Raw genomic sequence first — 22817 nt, forward strand, 5'->3', positions numbered from 1 at the left:
TCTTATTTACACCTTGCATTAATAATGTAACATGGATTGTTTGGATTTTCGTGCCAGGACCAGACAAAGGCACAACAAAGAGGGAGGAAAAAGGTAACAAATAAATGCTGTCATGGAGATGTGAAAGCGCAACAAATTGTGACTACTCTCTGGACTCAACTTCGTTCTTCGGTCAGCTAAAACACAAACTTAAAATAGGGCCTTACTACGGGCCACTCTTATAGCAATCCAACCAGCATTTCATGTACAAGGAGAAAGCATGGTGACAATCCACATAATGCTGCACTTGGTCTCTTTTCATTGATTTCATGTCATCATTGTTGTTGCATATACTGTTAATGTACACTGAAGTTTGGCCATAGGTCTTAGTGTCACATTCGTTTGATCTTGATTAAATGTTCCCACAACACTGTCCCTAGGTCCTGGGATCACCATTAACGGTAACGTGTGTGTGTGTGTGTGTAAGGGGTTATAACATGAGTGTGTCTCAGGGAGGGGGCAGGGATCCAGTCCAGTTCATGGCTGCATCCAAATGGCACCCTATTGACCAGAGTTCTATGGGTCTTTGACCAGTGGTGCACTATTTATAGGGAATAGGGTGTAATTTAGGAAACACCCCATGTGTTTACATTGGGGGTCACACCGGATTCCCGTCACGTCCAACGACATCTCTTCCTCTGACATGCCTCAGGGTCCGAGGAACACCCCTCAGAGTCATCGCTTTCAGAGGACAAGGCCCCAGCCAAGGGGGGCGTAGGGGGCAAGTGAGACCCCAAGCCCCCCCTCCCTGCAGCCCCCAGGAGGCCGTTGTTGAGGCGGAGGACCCAGCCCAGCTTATTGTGCAGCAGGTGGCGCAGGCCAGGGGGCAGCGGCAGTACGCTCAGGGTGTCTGGGCACTCAGGGAGGAGCTTGCGGAGGCGAGCACAGCACAAGTACTGCAGGGAAGTGGGCGTGAAGCAGGAGCGGATCACCTTCATGCTGCTCTTGGCTGCTGTGGAACACGCCATGGGGTAGAAATGCTTGTTCTGTAGCTCCGTAGCCGCCACCCCTGCAGAATATAATATACATTTTATTGTCCAGTTTAGAATGGAAATGTATCCATTTGCTGTCACATTACCCAACGTCACACACAAGCAAAAGGCTAGGCGCAGCACAGGGGTAACTAGCTGGGTACATGCAGAGGGGGAATATGATAAATCCTAGGTAGGTTCCATGTTAATTAGGTCTTGAAGTGATTTATAGGGCCGGTTTTCCCATCCCAGATCAAGCCTAGTCCTGGACTAGAAATCACTGAATGGAGATTTGACATAAAGCATGCATTGTAGCCTAGGACTTAGCTTAATCAGTGTCTGAGAAACTGGCCCCTAATGCCCATCTAGTTACATACTGCCCAACCACCCATCTAACATGCAGTGTTGGGGAAGCTACCCTGAAAATATAGTTTACCAAGTTATCAATTACTTCACACTGGAGGAAGTTAAGCTACCCTTAAAGGAAAACACCCAAAAACGATCTTACCGGCAGTATTTCTGTAACTTGATTATTGCACACAAAACATTTCGGGACTGTATCAACAATGGACTAATCAAACAAATACCAAAATATATATTTTGCGGTGTAATTTTCTTTTAAGAAAAAATATTGTTTACTTAACTAAAGTTAATTTGAAAAAGTAGCTCAAACTACTTTGTGATATATTATTTCTAAATCTGAAATGTCAGACTACAAATTGTAAGAACAGTCAAATGTAAACAGAATGTGTAATTTAGCCTATTAATAACAACAACTGTTTCAAGTGAGAATTAGGCACGTTTGATGCAGTAAAATAAAGGAAATTCTTGCCCCCCTGACCCATATTTTCTTATCTTTTTGCCCCAAAAAGTAGTGTGTAGTTCCAGTAGTTAACTACGACGCTACATGGCAAAAAAGTAATTAACTTCTTGATGACGGGGCAGTATTTTCACGTCCGGATGAAATGCATGCCCAAATTCAACTGCCTGCTACTCAAGATATGCATATTATTGGTAGATTTGGATAGGAAACACTGAAGTTTCTAAAACTGTTTGAATCATGTCTGTGAGTATAACAGAACTTATTTAGCAGGTGAAACCTTAAGGACAAACCATTCAGATTCGTTTTTTTTTTGAGGGTACTCTCTTTTCAATGGGTTTTCATTGGGAATCCAGATTTCTAAAGGGAACTTCTTGCAGTTCCTATCGCTTCCACTGGATGTCAACAGTCTTTAGAAATTGGTTGAGGTTATTCCTTTGTGTAATGAATAAGTACGGCCACTTTGAACGAGGGTCACTTCAAGTGTACTGTTAGATAGAGGTGCGTGACCAGAAAGCTACAGTTTGTTTTCCTCCTGTATTGAACACAGATCATCCCGTCTTCAATTTTATCGATTATTTACGTTAAAAAATACCTAAGTTGTATTACATGTGAAATGTTTTGGCAAAGTTTACAGGTAACTTTTGAGATATTTTGTAGTCAAGTTGCCAGCAGGTTGTTTTTTCTGGATCAAACACGCCAAATAAATGGATATTTTGGATATATATCGATGGAATGAATCTAATAAAATGACCATTTGTGATGTTTATGGGACATATTGGAGTGCCAACAAAAGAATCTCGTCAAAGGTAAGGCATGAATTATATTTTTATTTCTGCGTTTTGTGTCGCGCCTGCAGGATTGAAATATGCTTTCTGTCTTTGCTTACGGAGGTGCTATCCTCAGATAATAGCATTGTTTGCTTTCGCCGAATAGCCTTTTTGAAATCTGACATGTTGGCTGGATTCACAACAAATGTAGCTTTAATTTGCTATCTTGCATGTGTGATTTAACGAAAGTTTGATTTTTATAGGAATTTATTTGAATTTGGCGCTCTGCATTTTCCCTGGCTTCTGGCCAGGTGGGACGCTAGTACACATATCCCAGAGAGGTTAACTACTGAAATTGTTACCAAGATTTGAATTTAGTTCAACTACCACCAAGCTAATGCAAAACGTAGTTAAATTACTATATGTAGATCACTACTCACCCCACCTGGTCCCCTTGACCTGTGACCCCTGTAATTACCTATGCACTTGCGGTTCTTAAAGAAGGTGAGTGTTCCATGCCATGTGTCCAGGTGCACTCCGATGATTGAGCCCTGGCCGAAACGTGAGGAGAAGTTCACCTTGTCTCCTTTATGATGTAACAGACCTAGAATATGACCATATTAGCATTATTATTATAGGGGGGGGGGGGGGGGGAACAGGCTCACACACACACAATTATTTCATGTTTTAAAACAATTTCTTTATCCAGATGAAGGGTACTGTTAAGGGATTCCCTATGGCTCCTAATTATGCTAATTTATATGTGGGTTACATAGAGAAACAGTCAATTCTCAACCACCTCAATCTATTATTTTTGCCCAACATTATTTGGAAACGGTACATTGATATCTTTGCTCCATTTGGGAATTTTCCACTCCAGTTAGCTCATCATCAAATGCCAACTAGTGTTGGCACAATGACTTGTAGTCTATGGGAACTGCTGGTGTACCTGTAGACTTCCTGTCAGCATTGGCTAGCGAAACTACCTACCTTCATACTGCATGGTCATGGCTGAACAGCTTTTGTCAAATTGACATCAAGTTATTATTTTTCATTTTAGCTAACCCTAACCCTTTTCATAACCTTAACCCAATTCTCCTAAACTGCTACGAAAAGTCAAATCTGACAAAAGCTGTATTCTTTCTAGTCAAAACCATACTCGACGAGTTAATCGGACACTGGGCAAGTAGATAAAAGGTCTTCATTGACAAAATCCCGAATTATCCCTTCAAACTCTATGGGATTGGGACAGTTGTTTCGTAATATGCATAATGTGACTAGAACAACGTTGTAAACCACAGCATCTTTACAAGGTCCTTTGCTGCTTTTCTGGGATTGATTTGCACTTTTTGAACAAAGTACATTAATCTCTAGGAGACAGAACGCATCTCCTTCCTGAGCGGTATGACGGCTGCGTGGTCCCATGGCATTTATACTTGCGTACTATTGTTTGTATAGATGAACGTGGTACCTTCAGGCGTTTGGAAATTGCTCCCAATGTTGAACCAGACTTGTGGAGGTCTACAATATTTTTTCTGAGGTCTTGGCTGATTACTTTTTATTTGCCCATGATGTCAAGCAAAGAGACAGAGTTTGAAGGTAGGCCTTGAAGTACATCCACAGGTACACCTCCAATTGACGTAAATTAGCTTCTAAAGCCATAACATAATTTTCCAAGCTGTTTAAAGGCAGTCAACTTAGTGTATGTAAACTTCTGACCCACTGGAATTGTGCCGGCTTTTTTTGGTCCTCCAATAATCAGTATCGGCATTGAAAAATCATAAATGGGGGGGGGGGGGGGGAGACAGAGACAGATACCAAACCATTATCAATTTCTATTGGTCCAATGAAGATGAATGCAGGGGTGTGGATAGGCTCATTTGAACAACCTTATTTTAGGCCTTGATGTTATTATGCAACTTGACTCTACATTGAACATTTCTGAAGGGAAGGTGACGTGGCAAATTAGACAACTGCAGGGCTCTACAGTTCAGAACCATCCTATTTGGACTACGAAGAAAATAGTGTGGAACTTTGGATATGGAACCAGTGTGCTTGACAGGTGTTGCACCATCTTGTACAAAACAATATCCCATTAGCAAAGAAAGCTATGGCCGCTACTAAAATATTGGAGGCTCTTAACATCATCATACAATGTGGCACACCATGTAATCCAGCTACTCTGATGCTTCCTCCATAAACCACACCACTTGAACACGACTTTTGTGAGTTGGTTTTGGATCAACTCTCTGATGGGTTTATTAAGAGTAATCCATTGGAAAACCCTGAGTTTATCTTATACACAGACGGTTCAAGCATTGTGGAGGGGGTGTGAGGAAGGCAGGCTGGGCAGTTACTACTGTTGGGTCCTGAGGATATGAAATATACTTATTCATGTCACTGAGGGAGAGAGGATAATGTATAACATTTACATTATGTCAGAATATGTTATTGTTAGCCATCAGGGATCCTATGGGAGGGATCCACTGGGAGGACACAGTCTGGTACCAGGCACCATGACAGCCGTGAGTTGGAGAGGAGTGAGCACTTGGGGTAGAGGTCAGGTCAGATGAAGTGAGGAAGAACAGATATCACTAAGGTTCTGTCTAGCAACAGAGATGCATTGGCTGTTCAGATGTGTAGGAGGAGACTCAGGAGGAAGGGTTAAATATCAGTGCTTGTGTGAAATGTCATTGTCTAATGCAGCTGTATTGATCCTCTGGGAATAATTCAACTTGGTTAAGCTTTGATAGTGTCCGTTGAGTTTTTTTATCCTGAGAATTAGAACCTAACACTACAATGGACAATGTGATAGTGACAGGCACGTTAGATTTAAGAAAATCAGACGTTCACTTTATGAGTGACACAATGTTTAACTATTGCATACAACTCTCTAATGTAGTAGCGGAAGCAGACAGACAAGTATAAGAGGCGTGGGGAATAAGTCCCGAGGGGGGACATGACGTAGTACCAGGACAGTGGGTGATGGTAAAAAAATATTTAACAGAGACATTAGGGCCAAAATGGGAAGGTCCTTATCACGTTCTGCTCATAACGAGGTCAGCAGTAAAAGTCCATGGAAAATCACGATGGATATTATGTCACTCATTGCAAGGTTGTCCATGTTGATGACAAAGCGGAGCCTGGAGAATAAAGAACTGATTGATTAGCAATCGGGGGCCAATCTCGGGTGAAGAAGCATAGTAAGATGATCAGAACCTGATATGCTTCTATGTTGTACACCGCAGTCATCATATTAGGGATATCTAGGTGAAATGGCCAACATCTTCCTGAAATCGGGACATGCTTACTTAGGGAAATCACTGGTGAAGTGTTCACTAGAGAAGTCCTTATCAACCAGTGGAACGGAAGAAGAATTAGAAAGGAAGATTTCCTCACTACCGGCAGACTTTCAGAACATAATTTCTAATAGTTATCTATGTGGGACTGATACCAGTGTGGAAGAGCGGATCACATTTAAAGGACTTGGTAAATGATTACCTTGCCAATAGGACGATTGAATATTATGGTCTTGTAGACAATTTAATTTTTTGGAGTTTCCTCCTAATACAGGATGTGGTAGGAATCGTAAGGGACATCCATCATTACACCGGTTAATACTTATTTTTTTATAACTTTGTTTGAAATCTATTTCTTATTGTAACAGCAAGTAAAATATGCCCTTTGTGTTATAGAAATGCAAGGTGTTTAATGTGAATGATTTTATGCATACTGCTAATGTGTTTTAAACTGTATGTTTTTCAAAAATTATTTTCTATAAAGACATTAAGTATATTTATTTTTAAAATGGTCTAGGGGGATTGTAAGAATATTTTGAAGATAAATACACAACACAGAGGACGAGGTCAAGAGTACTAAAAGTCAATAGAGTACTAAAAGTCAATAGAGTACTAATGGTCAATATGGAATTATCAATAGAAATAGATGGTTTTCAGTTCAACATCTGTTAGGAATGTCAGTCCTGAACTCATAGCTATGTGTGGCACGTTCTCATTGGTCCAACCTGAAATAGGTTACTTGTTATTTGGCCATTGGCCCAGTTTTATTGCAAGGAATTCTAATTGGCCAACAACAGGCTAGGGCTGGGTTATAAAACTACATCCTGTCCCTTTGTTCTGTGGAGAGAATCACTGAGGACAGGGAAGGAACGACCATCTAACATCTACCTCTCAGCATAAAATATATGATTTATCCTCTTTGAATAAACCTATTTTCCTCCCCCTGATTTGCTATAGGGTTTGTGTTATTAAAGAATAACATCAACTGCTAACAGCTCCAAAAGTGAAAACCCTGTACAGCAGAGCAGGCGCCACTACAGGCAGGCTCAATCAAACACTGAAAGTATTTGAAAGAAAACGAATACGATATGAACCCAGGTCTGTTTGTGATAAGGACTATCTGATGGATTATATGGTTTTACCAGTGTAGGAGAGACCCCAGCTGTCGTCATCTTTCCCCAACAGGCTGCAGAAGGTATGTCTGTACTTATCCAGGTTGACGTCACAGGTTCCGATGCCTACCATCTACACAACATCGAAGAGTCTTCATTCAACATGTTCACCTTAACCACATAACATCAAAATAGAACAGTAATCAACATGCTCACCATTATACAACATGCAAAAGGTTCACAAAATAAGCTCTAGGAAAGAGAAACCACTAAACTTCCTAAGGTCTTACAAGACTAAGCACCAACCCCCAGCAGAGGAGGCTGGTAAAAGAGAGAAATCAGAGGACAGGCTCATAGTAATGGCTGGAATTGAATGAATGAATGAATGAAAACTATTCCATTACAATGTGCCCGGCCTCCAATTTAAAGTGACACCTGTCTCCACTGATCCTCATAATGCTGTCTCCTGAGTAATGATGGGCAGAGCCTCACCATATCTGTCCCGTACACTGGTGATGTCATCTTGATCTCCCAGAAGTGCTGTCCATCTGCCAGCTCCTTGGAGCCTCTTATGGCTGCTGTGCCGCAGCTGTACTCCGTGTGGAAGTTGACTTTGCGGTTGTCGCAGGTCATCAACGTGGCCGTGGAGCGGTTACTATCGTCCCACACCCAGTCGAAGTCTGCAATGTCAGGAGGTCAGTGGATCAAATGACAGTTGACTTCCAACATTTCAGACACTTAAGATATTTTAATAAGCAAATAATGGTGAGAGCTTCACTTTTGGGAACTCCCTGATACAGCATGGGCATGAAACATAAGAAAATCCTCAGAAACAGTGTGAAATACCTGAAATACAGTGCCTTGCAAAAGTATTCGGCCCCCTTGAACTTTGCGACCCTTTGCCACATTTCAGGCTTCAAACATAAAGATATAAAACTGTTTTTTTGTGAAGAATCAACAAGTGGGACACAATCATGAAGTGGAACAACATTTATTGGATATTTCAAACTTTTTTAACAAATCAAAAACTGAAAAATTGGGCGTGCAAAATTATTCAGCCCCCTTAAGTTAATACTTTGTAGTGCACTTTTTTGCTGCGATTACAGCTGTAAGTCGCTTGGGGTATGTCTCTATCAGTTTTGCACATCGAGAGACTGACATTTTTTCCCATTCCTCCTTGCAAAACAGCTCGAGCTCAGTGAGGTTAGATGGAGAGCATTTGTGAACAGCAGTTTTCAGTTCTTTCCACAGATTCTCGATTGGATTCAGGTCTGGACTTTGACTTGGCCATTCTAACACCTGGATATGTTTATTTTTGAACCATTCCATTGTAGATTTTGCTTTATGTTTTGGATCATTGTTTTGTTGGAAGACAAATCTCCGTCCCAGTCTCAGGTCTTTTGCAGACTCCATCAGGTTGTTCCAGAATGGTCCTGTATTTGGCTCCATCCATCTTCCCATCAATTTTAACCATCTTCCCTGTCCCTGCTGAAGAAAAGCAGGCCCAAACCATGATGCTGCCACCACCATGTTTGACAGTGGGGATGGTGTGTTCAGCTGTGTTGCTTTTACGCCAAACATAACGTTTTGCATTGTTGCCAAAAAGTTCAATTTTGGCTTCATCTGACCAGAGCACCTTCTTCCACATGTTTGGTGTGTCTCCCAGGTGGCTTGTGGCAAACTTTAAACAACACTTTTTATGGATATCTTTAAGAAATGGCTTTCTTCTTGCCACTCTTCCATAAAGGCCAGATTTGTGCAATATACGACTGATTGTTGTCCTATGGACAGAGTCTCCCACCTCAGCTGTAGATCTCTGCAGTTCATCCAGAGTGATCATGGGCCTCTTGGCTGCATCTCTGATCAGTCTTCTCCTTGTATGAGCTGAAAGTTTAGAGGGACGGCCAGGTCTTGGTAGATTTGCAGTGGTCTGATACTCCTTCCATTTCAATATTATCGCTTGCACAGTGCTCCTTGGGAGGTTTAAAGCTTGGGAAATCTTTTTGTATCCAAATCCGGCTTTAAACTTCTTCACAACAGTGTATCGGACCTGCCTGGTGTGTTCCTTGTTCTTCATGATGCTCTCTACGCTTTTAACGGACCTCTGAGACTATCACAGTGCAGGTGCATTTATACGGAGACTTGATTACACACAGGTGGATTGTATTTATCATCATTAGTCATTTAGGTCAACATTGGATCATTCAGAGATCCTCACTGAACTTCTGGAGAGAGTTTGCTGCACTGAAAGTAAAGGGGCTGAATAATTTTGCACGCCCAATTCTTCAGTTTTTGATTTGTTAAAAAAGTTTGAAATATCCAATAAATGTTGTTCCACTTCACAATTGTGTCCCACTTGTTGTTGATTCTTACACAAAAAATACAGTTTTATATCTTTGTTTGAAGCCTGAAATGTGGCAAAAGGTTGCAAAGTTCAAGGGGGCCGAATACTTTCGCAAGGCACTGTACCTGAAGGGACTACCTGAACTTGACCTATAAAAAGCGCTCACTTTTCCACTTCAAAACGTTTTGCTACGGTGTGCCCTTCTGAACACAACCCTAGTTCCCCACCCTGCCCCTCCAGTCCTCACCCTGGTCTTCCTCTCCACAGTGGCAGTCTTTGATGCGGTGGAAGCCCCGGAGATGTGGGTTGTAGCTGGGCTCGGCCTGGGAGTCGCAGGTGCAGTACGACTCTCCGGTAACGGGCACGGCACTGGGGACCGGTGGCACCACGGGATGGTAGTCTGGCTCAGAGTCTGAGTCACTGTACTGCAGAGGCCACAAACAGTACATAACAGTGCTCAAATATGTCAGCTGTACTTGACTGCGCTTTTCTGGCACAGTCTATATCACAGGTGCCAAACTCATTCCACGGAAGGCCAATTGTCTGCGGATTTTCGCTCCTCCCTTGTACTTGATTGATCAACTTGCCTTAGGTCCCTCATTTGTTAGGAACTCCCCTCACCTGGTTGTCTAGGTCTTAATTGGACACAAACTGAAAGGAAATAACAAAAACCAGAAGACAATCTTCTCTCTATGGAATGAGTTTCACACCCCTGGACTACGTCCGTCACAAACCGACCCTTACCTGTAAGCGTTCATAGCCCCACTCTTCACTTTCTGAGGACAGTACCAGCGCCCGGGAATCAGCATCTCGCCGTAGTCCACTCCACACGTAACGCCATGCCCGGCTGTTCCTGCTCCGCCTTGACATTGCAGCAGGACACCTGGGGGAGGGAGGAGTCAGGAGAGTCAGAGTTGGGTGGACAAAGGTTGCATCCAAAATGGCACCCTATTCAGTGCATTACTTTTGACCAGAGCCCTATGAGCTCCAGAAGTTGACATTTTACAATGTAGACAAAAATGTGATATACAGTGCATTCGGAAAGTATTCAGACCCCTTGACTTTTTCCACATTTGGTTACGTTACAGCCTTATTCTAAAATGTATTAAATAGTTTCCCCCCCCCCCCCCCCCCCCCTCAATCTACACACAATGCCCCATGATGACAAAGCAAAAAACGGTAGTTTTTTGCAAAAAAAATTTATAACTGAAATATCACATTTATAAGTATTCAGTATTATAAGACCCTTTACTCAGTACTTTGAGAGCCCCGACGATCGATCTGAACATTAACACGCATCACTTGCGGTACGGTTATGGAAGCATAAGGACCTTATATTTCATATCAGTAAGAAATAATAAAAAAATTTAAAAATAATACATTGATACACATACACCTTTATAGGGTTAGTGTCCCCACACCGCCATCTCCATGTTACAGAGTGTGTTTACGGAAGACAGAATGAAGAGCTCCTTTGCTAATTAGCAGGCTCCTAACCTGTGTGTAACGGAAGAAGGCCGCCAGAAATGTGTTGTCACTGAAAAACAATGTTGGCTGCAACTGCGATAAACCTGGTTAAAACAGTGTATACTTTGCATTTGTGAAATTATATTGATGAGATATAGAACCATAATCGCAATTTAGAATTAATTCACGTTTAGATAAGAGTATTTCACTGCCAGAGCCAGTCTACCTCTGAAGATACTGGATCATAAAAGGTCCTTGGACCGCAACGATACGCTCCTTATTAACCTCTAAAGGTCTAAGCCAGGGATCATCAACTAGATTCAGCTGTGGGCTGATTTTTTCTTGAGTGGATTTGTAGACTGCAAAAATTCGCTAGCTAGCTAACCAACAACCGTAACCATGTATTTGAGAGACAACAGGTGCTCATTGTGCAAATGTATCCACGTTTTCAATAAACATTGGAAACAAAATACAGTTAACATGTTGTCAACAATCTAAGCCAACCCTGTCTGTTTTGCCTCTTAGTTATGCACGCGTTGGTTTTGTTGCTAAACCGTTAGGACTCTACAGACTCATGTTTTTGTGAAAAGACTGATTTTCTGGATTTCTCTTGGTCTGACAAACAGTGATGTAGCTCTGCCACATTCCACAGCAGATGCAAAGGCCGACATAGGCGGATCTGGTGGATTGAGCCAATGAAAAAAAAAAAAAAAACGCAAAGACAGATTTATGGGGACATTTTAATTATGTTAAACTGATGCACGGGTGCATCAATCAATTAGGGGGTTAAGAGTACATCTTGGGCTAACTGATGCCTAGCCTTGCTACACCATCAATTATGGATAAATGAAGATCTCCTACTCAGGCCATTTACCATTTAAACAAATTGTTACAGTTCCGGTCTGCTTAAGGGGCACCAATGCAATGGATAGAAGAATGAGACAGATATTTCACCGGATGTATAAATGTGACGCATCCAGTTGGCGTTTCCACACCACCAAATATGGTGATGAGAGGAAGCCCAGTGGCCTGCATGCAGTGTGAGAAGATGGAGAGAGATGGATTTTGGCAGTCATTCTGCTAATTCTCATTGATTAAACATTTGATCTCCAGTTCCATTTCAAAAACGAAAATCTGTAACAAACAGTGGACTGTGTTTTTTAGACTTTACCCTTTGCCAAAGTTTAAAAAATGGGCGAATATAGTTATTGCACACGCACTTCACAGCGTAGACGTTCCCTAACGGAAATATGCAAATAAAATGATAGAACGCACCAATAGGTTCTCACTAGCTTGTGCTTGGTTCTGCCCACTATGATTATTTTGCTCCATTTGGAAAATTAGTGGTCGAAAGGAGTAGACTCTTGCTCGACTCCAAAAACACACTGAAACGGATGCGCACAGACACCATCTCATTGTTGCAGTCCTACTAGGAAGAATACATTTAGAGGACATGAGCATGAAGTTGCCCACTTGCCTATAAAAGGCCTATTTTGTTTGAATATAGAAGGCGATGTGTAGTAACAAAAATATTTCAGTGATATTCCTGCTGTGTGCAGCCTTGATGTGTCCCATGATGCAGCGCACTTTGCTGATAAACCTGTTCTTTGCCATGTTATAGCTCTATTCGGTCAGGTATTACCAGAGAGGATGTTTCATCTTCCTTCTCTGCAGCATTGCCATGTTCACGGTTTTCCCGCCATATTTGGCTACTTTATAACCTAAGTTGTGGGTGAAAATGTATTGGCCATGGTCGCAGGTTTCTGGGCAATTTCTAAGTTGCACCGCGGCCACCATTTTGCTTAGAAAAATATACAGTACCATTCAGAAGTTTGGACACACCTACTCATTCAAGGGTTTTTCTTTATTTTCTACATTGTAGATGTAGTGAAGACATCAAAACTATGAAATACCACATATGGAATCATGTAGTAACCAAAAAAAGTGTTAAACCAAATATATTTTATATTCTTCAAAGTAGCCACCCTTTGCCTTGCCCTTTGCTTCTCACACTCTTGGCCTTTTCTCAACCAGCTTCACCTGGAATGCTTTTCCAACAGTCTTGAAGAAATTCCCACATATGCTGAGCACTTGTTGGCTGCTATTCCTTCACTCTGCGGTCCAACTCATCCCAAACCATCTCAATTGGGTTGAGGTCGGGGGATTGTGGAGGCCAGGTCATCTGATGCAGCACTCCATCACTCTCCTTCTTGGTAAAATAGCCCTTACCACAGCCTGGAGGTGTGTTGGGTCATAGTCCTGCTGAAAAACAAATGATAGTCCCACTAAGAGCAAACCAGATGGGATGGCTTATCTCTGCAGGATGCTGTGGTAGCCATTCTGATTAAATGTGCCTTGAATTCTAAATAAATCAGTGTCACCAGCAAAGCACCCCCACCTCATCACACCTCCTCCATGCTTCATGGTGGGAACCACACATGCAGAGATCCTCCATTCACCTACTTTGCATCTCTCAAAGACAAGGCAATTAGAATCTAAAATCTAATTTGAACTCATCAGACCAAAGGACACATTTCCACCGGTCTAACGTCCATTGCTTGGCCCAAGCAAGTCTCTACTTTTTATTGGTGTCCTTTAGTATTGGTTTCTTTGCAGCAACTCAACCACGAAGGCCTGATTCACGCAGTCTCCTCTGAACAGTTGATGTTGAGATGTGTCTATTACTTGAACTCTGAAGCATTTATTTGGGCTGCAATTTCTGAGGATGGTAACTCTAATGAACTTATCCTCTGCAGCAGAGGTAACTCTGGGTCAACCTTTCCTGTGGCGGTCCTCATGAGAGCCAGTTTTATCATAGCGCTTGATGGTTATTGAAATGTTCCAGATTGACTGACCTTCAAGTCTTAAAGTAATGATGGACTGTTGTTCTCTTTGCTTATTTCAGTTGTTCTTGCCATAATATGGACTTGGTCTTTTACCAAATAGGCTTACAGTGGGGCAAAAAAGTATTTAGTCAGCCACCAATTGTGCAAGTTCTCCCACTTAAAAAGATGAGAGGCCTGTAATTTTCATCATAGGTACACTTCAACTATGACAGACAAAATTAGAAAAAAAATCCAGAAAATCACATTGTAGGATTTTTAATGAATATATTTGCAAATTATGGTGGAAAATAAGTATTTGGTCACCTACAAACAAGCAAGATTTCTGGCTCTCAGACCTCACAGACTTTTTGATATAGGGGGCGCTCTTAATTTTTTGATAAAACAACGTTCCCGTTTTAAACAAGATATTTTGTCACAAAGATGCTCGACTATGCATATAATTGACAGCTTTGGAAAGAAAACACTGACGTTTCCAAATCTGCAAAGATATTGTCTGTGAGTGCCACAGAACTGATGCTACAGGCAAAACCAAGATGAAATTTCAAACAGGAAGTGCCCCCAGATTTTGAAGGCGCTGTGTTTCAATGAGTCCTTATATGGCTGTGTATGGGTCACGAATGAGCTTAGACTTTCTGTCGTTTCCCCATAGTGTCGACAGCATTGTGACGTATTTGTAGGCATATCATTGGAAGATTGACCATTTTACACTACATATACCAGGTGGTCGCTTGGTGTCCTTCGTCGCAATTATTGCGTAATCTCCAGCTGCATGTATTTTTCTGTTTGCTTCCGAGGAGAAACTCAACTGCCACAAATGATTTATCATCGAATAGATATGTGAAAACACCTTGAGGATTGATTCTAAACGTTTGCCATGTTTCTGTCGATATTATGGAGTTAATTTGGAAAAAGGTTTAGCGTTGTAATGACTGAATTTTCGGGTTTTTTTCTTAGCCAAATGTGATGAACAAAACGGAGCTTTTTCTCCTTCACAAATAATCTTTTTGGAAAAAAATAACATTTGCTATCTAACTGAGAGTCTCCTCATTGAAAACATCCGAAGTTCTTCAAAGGTAAATGATTTTATTTGAATGCTTTTCTTGTTTTTGTGAAAATGTTGCCTGCTGAATGCTAGGCTTAATGCTATGCTAACTATCAATACTCTTACACAAATGCTTGTGTAGCTATGGTTGAAAAGCATATTTTGAAAATCTGAGATGACAGTGTTAACAAAAGGCTAAGCTTGTGAGTGAATATTTCTTTCATTTCATTTGCGATTTTCATGAATAGTTAACGTTGCGTTATGGTAATGAGCTTGAGGCTATGATTACGCTCCCGGATACGAGTTTGCGCGACGCAAGAAGTTAAGAGGCTCCTCTGTCCTCCACTCGTTACCTGTATTAATGGCACCTGTTTGAACTTGTTATCAGTATAAAAGACACCTGTCCACAACCTCAAACAGTCACACTCCAAACTCCACTATGGCCAAGACCAAAGAGCTGTCAAAGGACACCAGAAACAAAATTGTAGACCTGCACCAGGCTGGGAAGACAATCTGCAATAGGTAAGCAGCTTGGTTTGAAGAAATCAACTGTGGGAGCAATTATTAGGAAATGGAAGACATACAAGACCACTGATAATCTCTCTCGATCTGGGACTCCACGCAAGATCTCACCCCGTGGGGTCAAAATGATCACAAGAACGGTGAGCAAAAATCCCAGAACCACACGCGGGGACCTAGAGAATGACCTGCAGAGAGCTGGGACCAAAGTAACAAAGCCTACCATCAGTAACACACTACGCCGCCAGGGACTCAAATCCTGCAGTGCCAGACGTGTCCCCCTGCTTAAGCCAGTTCATGTCCAGGCCCGTCTGAAGTTTGCTAGAGAGCATTTGGATGATCCAGAAGAAGATTGGGAGGATGTCATATGGTCAGATGAAACCAAAATATAACTTTTTGGTAAACTCAACTCGTCGTGTTTGAGGGACAAAGAATGCTGAGTTGCATCCAAAGAACACCATACCTACTGTGAAGCATGGGGGTGGAAACATCATGCTTTGGGGCTGTTTTTTTGCAAAGGGACCAGGACGACTGATCCGTGTAAAGGAAACAAAGAATGGGGCCATGTATCGTGAGATTTTGAGTGTAAACCTCCTTCCATCAGCAAGGGCATTGAAGATGAAACGTGGCTGGGTCTTTCAGCATGACAATGATCCTAAACACACCGCCCGGGCAACGATGGAGTGGCTTCGTAAGACGCAATTCAAGGTCCTGGAGTGGACTAGCCAGTCTCCAGATCTCAACCCCATAGAAAATCTTTGGAGGGAGTTGAAAGTACCGTGTTGCCCAGCAACAGCCCCAAAACATCACTGCTCTAGAGGAGATCTGCATGGAGGAATGGGCCAAAATACCAGCAACAGTGTGTGAAAACCTTATGAAGACTTACAGAAAACGTTTGACCTCTGTCATTGCCAACAAAGGGTATATAACAAAGTATTGAGATAAAATAAGTATTTGGTCAATAACAAAAGTTTTCCACCATAATTTGCAAATAAATTCATAAAAAATCCTACAAAGTGATTTTCTGGATGTTTTTTCTCATTTTGTCTGTCATAGTTGAAGTGTACCTATGATGAAAATTACAGGCCTCTCTCATATTTTTAAGTGGGAGAACTTGCACAACTGGTGGCTTACTAAATACTTTTTTGCCCCACTATCTTTTGTATACCACCACTACCTTGTCACAACACAACTGATTGGCTCAAACGCATTAAGAAGGAACGAAATTCCACAAATTAACTTAACAAGGCACACCTGTTAATTGAAATGCATTCCAGGTGACATGAAGCTGGTTGAGATAATGCCAAGAGTGTGCAGGGCTGTCATCAAGGCAAATGGTGGCTACTTTAAAGAATCTCAAATATAAAATATTTTGATTTGTTTAACACTTTTTTGGATACTATATGATTCCATATGTGTTATTTCAAAGTTGATGTCTTCACTGTTATTCTACAATGTAGAAAAGAGTAAAAACAAAGAAAAACCCTGGAATGAGTAGGTGTGTCAACTTTTGACTGGTACTGTATATTTCACTGTGGCCTGTTGCTGAGTGCCAGGCAATGAGGCAGGCTGATGCTGAGTGAGTGATTGGTGGGGAGGGCCGGAGAGGTTTGTGTGTGTGTTTGTTAAGAGAACACTACAGTTATTGGCTAAGTCATGTGAGGGAGAGGACAGAAAGCAGCACACGTGCACGTTGTGACAACTTTTTACCAGTTGAATGTAGGCCATTTAGACTGTCATTAGGGAGACACCTATTTGTAACCCTTTTTCCATAAAACTTTATGCTAGAACTGATGCACATCAAGAAACAATGGAGACAAAGTGTAACTGGTGTAACATACACTTTGTATTTCACAGAAAATCCCTCATTTATTTAAAGGTTATTTTGGGATATATTGTACTACTTTCAAGATAACTATTTTATTTTAGTTATTTTCTAAATTGTGATGTGATGCCATCAACGGGAGCCATGCTTTTACTCCTCAGTTTGCTCAAAGTGTGATGAGGAAAGGTGTGTTTATGTATGTTTATTTGTATTTTGAATGCAAATTTTCACAAATGCACAAAAATCTTAAATAAACATAGTCTTGTTGCACTACTGTCTGTAGGAATATATATTAGCGTGAATGGGGATAATTTTCGAGTGCAACTTTGAAAGGCTAGCCCAGCTAGAAAGGGTCTCTTTCAGGTACAGACAGTGTGAGTTTTCTGATTCTCACGGTATTCTTTACTATCTTTTGTCAGGCAAATATACTTGAGTTATGAGGGTCCAGATGGCAGCATTGTTTGCCTTGGATTTGTAGCCATTCCATGCAGGTATGTTGTTAAAATGTGACATTTTTGTATTTCATGTTTGATGTGCCTAGTTAGCGGTCGTTCATTTTGTTAACTGTCTGGTCATGTCAGGAAGGGTGTTGTTGCCTCATTAGTATGCCTGCAGTATAATAGAACATTCAAATAAATACTTGTTATTAGCAAATTACTAGTATATTGGTGTACAACTTTAATAAAAATTAAATTTGAGTCTTTTGAAAATATGAACATGTACATTTTGTACGATACATTTTTTTGTTGTCAGTTTGCTCAAAGCGTGGTGAGGAGAGGCAAATATACTTGTGTATGAGTTCAGACAGCAGCATTAACATTTGCCCTGCATTTGTATCCATTCCATGCAGTCATTTAAAAAGAGAGACAACCGGGGCCTCCCGGGTGACGCAGCGCTAGCGCTAGTATAGATATCCTTGTCTCACCGTGCAATAACGACTCCTGTGGCGGTCCGGGCGCAGTGCACGCTAACCAGGTCGCCAGGTGCACGGTGTTTCCTCTGACACATTGGTGCGGCTGGCTTCTGGGTTGGATGCGCGCTGTGTTAAGAAGCAGTGCGACTTGGTTGAGTTGTGTTTCGGAGGACGCATGGCTTTCGACCTTTGTCTCTCCCGAGCCCGTACAGGAGTTGTAGCGATGAGACAAGATTGTAACTACTAACAATTGGATACCACGAAAATGGTGAGAAAAAGGGGGTAAAAGAGACAACCAGCAGAATTGTGTCCAGAGCTTTCCCTTCCCTTCCACCTAAAACTCCCCAGAACACAACGCAAAAAGGTACCAGTATAGAACCGGTTCCAAAAGCACTTGAAAACGGCTTTGGGCGCACTAGAGTGCATTACATAAATTCGCTCAGAGGTGGTTTAAACTGCAATCTAATGTTGACTGCTTAAAGAAAAAGGTATCAAGCATGCTTTATGCTTTATGTATGCTTGGGTCTCCGGTGCTACCCGAGTGGAAATTTGAAATGGAAGTGGTTCTTCTTATGGAGAAAAGTCCTCAATGTAACTGACAATAGGCTAAATGTGTAGAACTATATATTTGCCTCTGCTGGCCATCAAGTAACCTATTAAATGTATATACCATTTCATACAATAAATATGTTGAAATGACATCACTGGAGTCATTGCAAATCAATGTGTGTCACTTGTGTAGCCTACCTGGACCTGGCAAAGCAATTTAATAAATAGCCTACGACAGTTTGTTGTTGTAGCCTTGTATTATTATGAACGCATTAGATTGACGTAACAGTTGTCAGATTAGTCTACAGGTAAAACATTTTTAATTTTTTTTTTATAAACACTGGCTGTTGTTGACAAGCATATTCAGTTCATATACATATTATTGAAATTATGACCCCATCCTCAGCAGCCTATTCAAGCAGGCTGTTGGGAAACAAGCACCTCTAATTGCGAAATCGCCTCACTCTTCATTAATAAATTAGTCTTCATTTGAACTAAGCAAGCTGCTAAATCGTTCAGTTTATATCTTGCCTACATCTTGTCTAGGATACTGTAGACTATCTGAAATGAGATGTAGGCCTATCAGGGGCTATAGGATACCTGCCTTAAGCTAAGCAAACTACGGCAAAATGTAATTGCATTCATAAACCCAGATTTTAGTCTGTAGCCTATGCCTATTGAAATTACAAGTCAATCTTGCAAATGGGCCATTTATAATGGTTTGTAGTCTTAATATCTGGCACATAATTGTCAGAAAATAGCCTAACAGTTTTGTTTATGTTCATCCAAGTATTTCTTGCTCAGAGATTTACTGTCGGATTTATCTATAGCTATGCACACGCGCAAAGGGGATTTATATACATTTATAAACCTTGTTCGAGCCCTGAATGCTGATTGGCTGAAAACTGTGCTACATCACACCATATACCACGGGTATTACAAAACATTACTTTTTACTGTTCTAATCACAGTGGTAACCAGTTTATATAATAGCAATAATAATAGCAATAATGCAATAATACACCAGTTTGGGGTGTATGGCCAATATACCATGGCTGACAGCTGTATCCAGGCACTCCGCATTGTGTCATGCTTAAGAACAGCCCTTAGCCGTGGTATATTGACCATATACCATACACCTCGGGACGGTTGAGCTAGCGTGAGCTAATGTGATTAGCATGACATTTTAAGTAACAAGAACATTTCCCAGGACATAGACATATCCGATACGGGCAGAAACATTAAATTCTTGTTAATCTAATCTATCCAATTTACAGTAGGTATTACAGTGAACAAATACCATGCTATTGTTTGAGGAGAGTGCACAGTTATGAACTTGAAAATGTATTAATAAAGCAATTAGGCACATTTGGGCAATCTTGATACAACATTTTGAACAGAAATGCAATGGTTATTTGGCAAATACAGAATTGCGCCTAACCTGGAATTATACATTGTGACCTCTCTCTTGCATTTCAAAGATGGGGGGGGGGGGGGGGGCATGTTTTTTCGTTTGTATTATCTTTTACCAGATCTAATCTGTTATATTCTCCCAATGTGTTATATTCCTTTCAAATGGTATCAAGAATATGCATACGCTGTCAAAAAAAAGTGTGTACTAGTTTTTCCGAGCCATCAACTGTCATGCATATATTTTAGCTAGCTACATTTTACTTACCTAGTTGCTGTGCATAAAATAACCATCCATCTGTTTAAATTAAGTGACCAAGCGACGCAAATATGTAGGCTAGGCTACTGACTAGATCATACAATCAATCATCTCGTCTGGTACGTTTTGGGCCTAGCGGGCTCGCGAACAGCCCCAACAGTGCTGCAACACGTTTTCAATTTAACTAACGTCAACGGGCTAGCTGTGCCTACATGGTCAAGGCCTAAACATTTACATCATGGCAAAAATGTAAGAAATAATATGCATTATAACTAGTTACATATCTACAGTTTAACCTTTCTCCGACAACATGTTTTGTTGTTGACGTTAGCTAGCTTGCAAGTACCTAGTTAGTTACAGTTGGCTGGCTAGACAGCGTTAGCGCGATTGCTAATGTACCTGTATTGTAACGTTACCAGCCGTCCGTTTCCTGTCCGACACTTAAAAATAAACCCTTAGTCTTCGTTAAATGCCACAGGACTATATAGGCCAATATCTTTTTGAAACATTTGCAGCGAAGTACTTTCTTTACTAACATGCTACTCGGCCAACTAGCTTAAGTCACTCTCTATGACAGAGTTTCTAAACCGAGGCGCAACATCGCGAGACTTCCGGAAACGCTTGCCAAACAGACCAGGCCGGATTTTAGACTTCAATGTCATACGTCAAAAAGTATTCCTTAGTTTTTACTTTTCTCAAAATCTAAAGGCACAACCTGGATTCTAACAATGTTTTAAGTAGTTCAACACGTTATTATTCCAACATCATGAAAGTGCGAAACTGACACGTGTTCATTTTCGTCACAAATTACTTTATAGTTAATAAGGAGTGCCTTTGATTTGAAGGCTTGCACTTGCGCAGTTTGGCGCGAGACGTCCGTTTACCCGATGCGGTGTTTTAAATGTATTAAATGTTTTAATTAACAACAAATCAATACATAAAGCACATGAGGGAACACAAGCATACATAGATTACAAACAATAGACAATCGAGCTAGGGGGTACAATATCACAGTACAATTACACAAGGACCTTAAGGGACATGCATATACTTACAATTCTAACAGCTTTTTTGTTAGTAGAGCATTTAACCGTCTTAAAATACAGTTCAATTTATTTTTGTAGGGTACGAAATGTGGTTTTCTGTTTGTAAATTTACATTTGTGTATATGAAATTTGGCCCAAAAAATAATGAAATTAATTACATACAAATGTTTCCGCTTATTTCTATTGTATGTAAATAATCCAAACAGTACATCTCTCCACAATAGTGTAAAATCTTCATAAATGTGTTCAATTATAAACCTACTGATGTCTTGTCACAGTTTTCTTACATGCATACAATGCCAAAAAATATGCAAAACTGTTTCTGGGTGGTCATTACAAAAGGAGCAATTTGAGTTGATGTTTCCCTTCAACTTCTTCATATAGTGGTTGGCAGGATAATATTTATGAATAATTTTAAAGGAAACTTCCTTAATTTTGTTAACAAGTAGGTATGTGTGTGGCAACATCCAAACTTTTTTCCAACAGATATTATCAATAAATCCATTCCAACATCCTGCTGAAACAAGGATCGTATCGCTCTGTTGTTGAATGGACCAAATGAGGTGTTTCTACGCATTTCTTTAGTTTGCCAGCGCCGCCTGAAGCGGGATTTCTATCGGAGAAGCAGTTCCTGCCCCCAACTTCAAACAATTTTTTTTTTATAACTAACCCAAGATAGACCAGAGCCTGTCGTTTCCAATGGGAATAAATTAATCCGAGTGGGCAGCAGTGTAGCCTAGTGGTTAGAGCGTTGGACTAGGAACAGAAAGGTTGCAAGATCGAATCCCCAAATTGACAAGGTACAAATCTGTCGTTGTGCCCCTGAACAAAGCGGTTAACCCACTGTTCCTAGGCCCTCGTTGAAAATAAGAATTTGTTATTAACTGACTTGCCTAGTAAAATAAAAGTGAGCAAAGCACCAGCTACGGAAATCCTATTGGCGTGTTCTAGCATTTATTTCCATAAGGGAACGCCCACTGCGCGTGTGCAGTAACTCAATTCGCCAAACACATATCAAAACTTTGGCAAAACACAGTTTTGCTACAGATTTTAGTTTTAGAAACAGAAAACTGTATGGAAATCAAATGTTTCATCAATGACAAAATTTGCAGAATTTTGTCCTCATTATATTTGGTAGTGAGGAAACGCCAACTGGATGCTTCACATTAATACATCGGTGAAATATCTGACTCATTGTTCTGTGTTCATACTGTACTGTCTGACTATCATGACCTACTTTCCGGCAACAGAAAAACAATACTTTGTCAAACCAACTGCTGCCATGTGGGATTTTTCTTCCCTCCAACTAATTGCGAAGTTGCACGTGACGATTGTGAATGCTGTTATTTAGTGCTGCTATATAAATATGAACACGGCTTAACATTCCTACACTACAGCCCATATAGGATCAATTTCATAGACATCACCACTTGCTTGTTGCTGGAACTATTCACATAAGGCTGACGGGAGAATTCAGGTGTGACTGAGCAGGCATCTGCAGTGCTGGCAAAGTGGCAACAGCATCCATATCCAAGTGCTACTTACTGCCATTGAACCCCCCCAAACAAAAAAAACTGCTCCAGAGA

At 40.9% G+C, this 22817-nt stretch overlaps 1 protein-coding gene across 3 annotated transcripts; it reads right to left on the reverse strand.

The window, feature by feature from the left end:
• Positions 1 to 279: 279 nt before the first annotated feature.
• Positions 280 to 20893, reverse strand: LOC110521925 (SPRY domain-containing SOCS box protein 3). Of its 3 annotated transcripts, none has more exons than XM_036968816.1 (7): positions 20585 to 20893; positions 10100 to 10238; positions 9603 to 9780; positions 7504 to 7691; positions 7042 to 7144; positions 3079 to 3204; positions 280 to 1048 (listed from the first exon to the last, which is right to left on the reverse strand). In XM_036968816.1, the coding sequence occupies exons 2-7, from the start codon at positions 10223 to 10225 to the stop codon at positions 654 to 656; spliced, it is 1116 nt and encodes a 371-aa protein (XP_036824711.1). In that variant the 5' UTR covers positions 10226 to 10238; positions 20585 to 20893; the 3' UTR covers positions 280 to 653. The 3 variants fall into 3 exon arrangements, with proteins under 3 accessions (XP_036824711.1, XP_036824710.1, XP_021455571.1); XM_036968815.1 differs by lacking the exon at positions 20585 to 20893 and adding an exon at positions 20195 to 20547; XM_021599896.2 differs by lacking the exons at positions 3079 to 3204; positions 20585 to 20893 and adding an exon at positions 20195 to 20552.
• Between the last annotated feature and the right edge of the window lie 1924 nt (positions 20894 to 22817).

This window comes from Oncorhynchus mykiss, chromosome 30, assembly GCF_013265735.2.
Source record: "Oncorhynchus mykiss isolate Arlee chromosome 30, USDA_OmykA_1.1, whole genome shotgun sequence".
NCBI lineage: Eukaryota > Metazoa > Chordata > Actinopteri > Salmoniformes > Salmonidae > Oncorhynchus > Oncorhynchus mykiss.